This window comes from Helobdella robusta (assembly GCF_000326865.2).
Source record: "Helobdella robusta unplaced genomic scaffold HELROscaffold_32, whole genome shotgun sequence".
Taxonomy (NCBI): Eukaryota; Metazoa; Annelida; class Clitellata; order Rhynchobdellida; family Glossiphoniidae; genus Helobdella; species Helobdella robusta.
The window spans coordinates 749710-757570 of record NW_008704589.1 but is presented as its reverse complement, the minus strand read 5'-3'; the positions used below and the strand labels follow the sequence as shown (position 1 = coordinate 757570).

The 7861-nt window shown below is 31.1% G+C and overlaps 1 protein-coding gene across 1 annotated transcript; it reads left to right on the top strand.

Moving 5' to 3' along the window:
* Positions 1–622: 622 nt before the first annotated feature.
* Positions 623–7476, top strand: HELRODRAFT_112873 (hypothetical protein; the record flags this gene model as incomplete). Its single annotated transcript, XM_009022527.1, has 19 exons — positions 623–742; positions 1234–1422; positions 1588–1733; positions 1849–2046; positions 2202–2484; positions 2841–2942; positions 3195–3233; positions 3428–3545; positions 3909–4021; positions 4208–4404; positions 4837–4919; positions 5144–5261; positions 5727–5862; positions 6004–6144; positions 6265–6383; positions 6565–6673; positions 6877–6973; positions 7107–7231; positions 7377–7476. Coding segments are annotated over exons 1-19 (2520 nt in total), but the record flags the coding sequence as incomplete, so codon positions are not given.
* Between the last annotated feature and the right edge of the window lie 385 nt (positions 7477–7861).

Here is a 7861-nt window from a genome sequence, read left to right as displayed (position 1 = left end):
AAGAAACAATCGTTATCAAGACGGTTCCGTGGTGTAACGGTTAGCACTCTGGACTCTGAATCCAGTAATCCGAGTTCAAATCTCGGCGGAACCTAAGTTTTTATTCGTCTTGTAAGTCAATTTTTTCCATAAGTTTTTTTTTATTATAGCGTAGCTCAATGTTGCGCAGAATATTTATTCCAATTCATTATTATATATATATTAATTCTGCTAACAAATATAAAATATATTTTAAATAAATTATTTTCATTACATGAGAAATAGTTATAGAATTGAAAAGTTTGTTTTACAGATTTATACAAACATACAATACAAAATGTGTCAAATCGTTTATTTATAATTAATTTTTACAATAATCATTTAAATATGCAAAAATTCTTCAATTTATTTATTCTTTTTATTGAATTAACTTTTAAATAATGTTCTCGGATAATGCATTTTTAAAAAATGCTTAAAGTAAACTTATTTAAAGAAGTGTTGCAAAAAGTTTGTCTATTTTATATTTATTTTATTTCTATTTTTATTCCAGACATTTAATTTACTAACATAAACATAATCGTAGAATTTTACGCACGTCAAGAAGAATGTTTCCAGCTGTCAATCGGTGCATTGGACCTCAAACAGAATCCGGCAGATGTTTGTGGAATATTTCAAAAGCTCTGACCACCTCTTCGTTCCCTCATCTTCCGTCATTCCGAAGAAAAATGACGGATCATATTTTGTTAATTCAGGAATGAATCAGGTTTCACATACAGCTCATTTTTCAAATAAAATATAAAATAAATACTTGATTAAAAAAAAAATTAAAAATTTACATTTACATGAAACATGAAACATGAGAGTAAATATTTAAAAAAAGTTGATAAAAAGTAAATAAATAAATTATAAATACTTAAATTGTAAGTAATAGTGTAATTATAGAATGTAATTGTAGAATTGCAACGTTACATTACCAAAGTAATTGTAACTACTGCTAGCTAATCATAATTATTAATTTTTAAATCCTAATTTAATCTTTAGCTCTTTTTAAAATGTAAAAAATAACTAAATGTAATATTAAAAAATGAATGATGTTACTAAAATTAAAAATTAACTAGCAAATAAAAATTCTCTTACTTTTATCTAAAATTTTCTTTTAGTTCCACCTATTTCTAAGTCCTGAGTGAATAAATTGTCAGTGTTGTTTCAATATTTTACAGATTAAACAATGTTGTTAAAACTTTACTCTGTCAGTTCAAGCCAATTTTTCTCGGCACAGTTGATCAGTCGAGTGAAATGGCCAGTTACAAGCGTGTTGTGAATTACCAAAAGTGCATCAGGGTTGGAGGTAAACATAATGACCTTGAAGATGTAGGTCATGATTATTATCATCATACTTTCTTTGAAATGCTAGGCAACTGGTCCTTTAATGACTATTCAAAAGTTGGTCTTTGCAATATTTTTAATAATCAATTCATTGTTTTTAATTTCAAAATAATTTTTATGCTTATGTTATTTCATGTTTGATTGAATATTTGATAAAATAGTATTGATAAGAATGTTTTCATTTTAAGATATGATAATTTAATATATATTATTCAATATAAGGCAGAGGCTTGTAGAATGGCCTGGGATTTATTAACCAATGTTTATGAGATTCCTGCCTCTCGACTCTACATAACATACTTTGTTGGTTCGGAGAAGCTGGGGCTGAAGGCTGATGAGGAGTGTAAAGACATCTGGATTCAACTTGGGTTCAGTCTCATTTACTTTCAAACTAACTTTTAAATGATTATTTTTAAATGAATGATTTTGTAACACTATTCTCATAATTAATGATTACAACAACTAAATTTTGCTATTTTTAAGAGTACCAAAAGAAAGAATTTTGCCATTTGGCATGAAAGATAATTTTTGGGTGATGGGTGAGGTAGGCCCGTGCGGTCCCTGCTCTGAGATACATTACTATCATGGGGGTGGAAGTGCCGACAAGGCGAGGGATTTTGTGAACAGAGGTGTTGAAGATATGAAAGAAATATGGAATTTGGTATTTATGCAGTATGATAGGTGATCTTTCTTGCTTTCAAGTTTTTTAAAAGTTTTCTCAACCCACTGAAAATTTTTAATTGTTGCTTTTAAAAATTGTTGAATGATTCATGGATCTTAAGTGACATTATGCAAAATATGGGAGATGATAATTTTACATGATGTACAACAAACAGGCAACCAGATGGTTCTTTGATGAACCTCCCAGCAACTCATATTGACACAGGCATGGGCTTGGAGAGGTTGACAGCTCTTTTGCAATCGAAGTCTTCAAACTATGACACCGATCTCTTCAGAGGAATATTCAACCACATTTCGTCACTTGCCAACGTTGACAAATATGGTGGAAGTTTAGTAAGTAAGACGGATGTTGCCTACAGAGTTGTGGCCGATCATGTGCGTATGGCAACCATCTGCATAGCTGATGGTTTGATGCCAGGCAGGAAAGATTCCGAGTTAGTTTTCATTCACTTGAAATTTTTTTCTTGTTCATGATAATGTTTACCCTTTTAATAGAGTACAACAGTTGAAACATTGAAACACTGTCTGGTTAACAAAATTTTTACTAAACCTTGTAATCTACTTATGCAGTATTTTCTTGCTGTTGTTTGTGAATCAATGTTGCCATTGAAACTGTTTGAATGTTTAAAGCATGGGTGTGTCTTTTGCTAACAACAGAAATAAGCATGTCTATAGTTTTTAATCATCATTTTCATTGCATGAAAAATTATAAACAGTTTTAAATAATATTTTCTTGACAAAAATAGCAAAATTATTAAAAAATATTGCAAATTAACATGTTGAACAGAGGAAAGTTGAGGCAAGTGATATACAGATGCTTGTATCAAGCCCAGGAAGTTCTCAAAATGCCCCAACACACCATTCATTCATTGGTTGCCATTGTTGTCCAATCACTGGTCAGGTTGCTCTTCACTTTGCCTTCTGTCTCTTTCATTTAGAGTTCATCTTGGTTGTCTATATAAAATATTTTTAAGATTTTCCTTTTCATATATTATTTAGAAACATTAAATGTAATTTTGTTTGTCAAATTATTTTATAGTACCATAATTATATATTGAAATGCTTATTGATATGTTCTTTTACTTTGTAATTGATTCATTTATGTTGCTCCCATTTCAACTATCTTTATTATTCTAATTTTTTTAAAGAAAGTTTCCTATCCTTATCTAGAAGAGAACACCAAACAGGTTACTTTAGTACATTTTCTTCATTCTACTAGCCATTATTAATACATTTTGCACGTGTATTTTGCAATTAATAGTTAAGTTGCAAATATGATAGGAAAAATTTGTGATGGATGACTTTCAAATTTCAAATATCTGGTGATGCTACTTGAAACTTAACGATAGTTTCGACATGATTGGATGAAATGTACATTTAGATTGAAGAGGTTATCAGAGAGACGGAACACCGGTACTTGTGCAACATCACAACAGGCAGGAAAATTATGAAGAAGGCGTTGAACAGTCAGTCCTGTTCTGAAAACCATAAACTGTCTGGTAGGGTTTTATATTTTCTTATAATATCAATTGCAATTTTTTTGGCTAATTATATTTATTAGTATGTGTAATTTTAGGTTTTCATTCTCCTGATGCCAAAAACCAATGTAGCTATGCAAAGCTAGCATTTTCATGTTTTTAAATGGAGTAGCAATTTTAAAAATTTAATTCTTTAAAGATTCAAAAGTCACCAATCTAAAGATTTAAATGTTAATTGATGTTTTTTTTTCGTGTGTACACCATCTTAGCGTATCATTCTCCGTTGTTCTAATAATCACGACTGTGTATCATTTTGAATGATACAATTGATATAACGATATAATTGAAACAACTGAACAGGTGAGCTGATGTTAAAAATGCAAGAAGGATACTTTGGAAGTGCTGTATCATATGACATCATATCACTGCTGGCTCATGAATTCAACGTTTCATTAGATCATGATGATTACGAAAGATGCTTGTCAAATATCAACAAGGTATACAAATTAACACCAATCACTGGTGATATATAGGTCTATATAGTTACATAGCTCCAGAATAACAAGCATTTATTTTCACTAGTTTCCTAAGCAAATTTTTAAAAAATCTTACTATTTTATTTGTTTAATTTCGTCTACCATACACACATGTTATTTTTCACTGTAAATATAATTCTTGACCAGGCCAAACCTCTTGCCGTTTCACCACTACAGCCTGCACCTTTTCAACGACCCATCTCTCTAACTCAGCAAGATGTGATGAGATTGAAGGAAATGAACATCGCCAGCACTGACGATTCTCACAAATATGTATACACTGTTGACCAGCAACGCGACTATGGTTCAATTATTGTTAACTTTTTCATTTTAATTCTGAGATCGTCTTGAGAATGTTTATTTAACGTTATATAAACAGCCCTTAATGGTAGTAATAGTTAAAAAGTTTAATTAAAGGCTCTATTTTATTTAGCTTTTTATTTATAAATCTAGTAAAATAAATCTTGTGGCTAAATTACCGATTTTTATTGATTACTGAATTACTGATTTTTATATAAAGAAATTTTAATTTCTTAAGAATACCCAGCACTGGCTTCAAAAGTTGTGGCCATAAAATTAAATGGAGTTTTTGTTGACGAAGTTACTGAAGGTAAAATAACTTGTGGAAATTTGCTTAATTTATTTAATTATGTAGTAAATTTTTGCTAAATAATTAATATAGTCAATTTGATGAATTTATTATAAAAGTATTTGATATTTAAATGAATTAAATTTAATTAAATTTTGAATAATTTAAAAATTGTAGGTAATAAAAGTTGTGGCATTGTATTGGATAGAACGTGTCTGTATGCTACTTCTGGTGGTCAACAAGCTGACCTTGGCCATATTGTCATTGTCAGTTTTTTATTTATTTTTTTTTATTTATTCATTCACTTATTTTTTTTTTAATTCTGTAGGTTTTTCTGATATAATTTTTGTTATAATGCACAACTTTTGTTTTTGATTTGTATATGAACAGTCACGTTACATTTTGTCAACTTTATAATATATATTTTCATCGTAATTACATAATGTTCTGAACAATTTTTTCGTCCATACTGACTTTTCAAAAGAATGAAAAAGTAAATGAGGTAGTGGATGTGATGAATTGCGCCGGATACATCCTGCATTGCTTCGAGGGTGTCAGTGGGACTATCAGAGTTGGTGATCACGTCGACGTCTGCTGTTCTAAGGTTCGCCTGTTTTTTAAAAAAGTTTTCTAAAAAAAAAACTGTTAACTGTCGATAGCAGTTGTTATCGTTAAGTTTAGTTAGTTATAAATTTTGTTTAAATAGATTTTGTTTATTCACATGCCGCAAGGTATATGAAAAAATGGGATTGAAAAATATAAAATATTAATTAAATCATTTCCCTTAAACAATAGTTAATTAAATTAACAAAAGTTAATTGGAGTTCCATTGGAGCTCATCTGATAAGAAGAGAAGCAGAAGTGTCAACATTATGTTTCATTAATTTTATTTTTTATTGAGTTGTTTCTTCTCATTAGTTTGTTCTTTTACAATTCATGTCAAAATGATAACATGCTCGTGGAGATGGGTTACTTTTGATTAACTACTTCACTGACTGGTTGACTGATTGGTTAATTACTTAACTGATTGATTGTTTGACTGACTCATTGATTGATTGATTGATGAAAGGAGAACAGAACAAACAGCAGCAGCAACCACACAAGCACACACATTCTCAACTTTGCACTTCGGCAAGTTCTCGGAGGTCCAATCAAACAGCAGGGCTCCATGGTTAAAGACCAGTTCCTCACTTTTGATTTTTCTTCTGTTAAAGTTAGCAGCTACTAATTGTATCAATTACATTATCAAGTAGATAAACTTGAAAAAAGTAATAGATAAAAGTAAATAAGTAGAAAAAATTGCTTCAATTTTCATTAAAAACTGTTCATTGAATGAATTATATGACTTTCCTAGGCAACTATAACACTAGATGATCTGAGAGAAGTCAGTAGGACAGCTAATGAAATTGTGAAGAAAGATATGAAAATATACAGGCAGGTGGTTCCTCTTGATATGGTTCAGAATCTGCCATTTGTTATAAAACTGGATGATGATGTGAGTTTTTGGCAGTGTTACCTGGTAGTGTTGCGAATTTGAAGATGTTGTTATTGCGTTAGACATTGTTAGTATCAACACAATCATTGTGACGTCATCATCGTCCTCATCATCACACAGTCCTATCCAAAGATGGTCAACGTGGTTTCGATAGGATCCCCACTGGATAAGATACTGCACCTGTCATCATCGTCCCTCTATCAGCTCCCACCTTGCTCCATTGAGTTGTGCGCTGGCACGTTAGTGCGGCTGCGTTTTTTACTAAGTATTTTTTGGTGCTTTGTCTTTTACTTTTTATTTTTTTTTCTACTTTATTATGATTTATTGAATCTGTCATTGATGATGAGGATGGTAACTTAGATAATGATATGATATCTATCCTGAAGTAATGATAGTGATTGTTGTCATTTCGTCACGAAGTCACGTGGGAAGAACTGGTGACATTGGCAACATAGTGATCACAAATTACGAAGGTTCCATTCAAGGTAGCAAAAGAATTACTGCCGTGACAAGAGATGCTGCAAACAAAGTTAGATTTCTCATGACCTTATTTATTACGCTCGTTTGTTTGCTTGTGTGCAATGTTTTTAACGTTTTGTAGAAGAGGGATTGTTTTCATAATTACCAAAGTTATTTTGTGATCTATTGAAGTAAATTTTAAGTCGCCCAAATGAATATTAATTAATTTACTCGTTAGATAATAGTTGTCTTTGTAATAATACATTCAAACAGGCCTTACAGAACGTTGACGACGCGAGAAACAAGTTGCTTCTTATCTCCAGCTCTGAAGACATATCTAAAAAATTGATGATTCTGAAAGATTTAGATAGGGTTAGAGCAAGTTATGTTGTGCACACATTCGTTCAAGGTACGACGCATTTTGGCGATGCCAATGTTAATTTTTTTTAATATGTCGTTATATGTTATACAACATTTGTTGAAGTTTTTGAACACTACTTAACAGAGTTTATCCGCTGGTTTGTTACTTCCAAAAATAGAGAGAGAGAATATTCTGGAAGATTTGAAGAATTTGAATTTTGAGTTGAGCCAGCATAAGAACAAACTCTCAACATTCCACATCAAACAGGTCATTGTCTTAGTAGTTTTTCCTTATAGTTATGCAATACGAAAAGCTTAGGTGCAGTTAAGCTGATTCGATTACATTCGTTTTGAAGAGTTTAATTTTTGCATCTAATTAATCATTTCTAGTTCTTATGGTACAATTTTTGCAGGGCTTGTTAGAACGAATAAGCAAAAGTAAGAATGAATGTGTAATCTGTACATATCCTATTTCCAGAACCAGAGAGGTGAGTAATAGTTCAATTTTTAGTCAATCATTTACACATTTAAATGTACTCTTTTCATACACTTGCACATTTCATATGTATGAAATTTTCCAGTGCGTTTGTGTTTGTGCATCTTTAAGTATTATCGAGTTCACTGCAGGCAATGTATTTGTTGAATGATAACTTGTAAATAGCTTACTTCGTTTGCGTTCTTTCAAGATTTTTTCTTTGCGACCACCAACACATGTAGATAGTTGAGTGCTTGGTGGATATCAAACACGACAAGCCTGTAATGATTCTATCAGATACACCCAGACCTAACTATGTTGCAGTAATATATGTACCACAGGTTTGCCAGATTTAATATGGCTCTCAAAAGTATTTTCAATTTCGATCCATCTTAAATGAATTCAACTTAACTTTTAGATGTA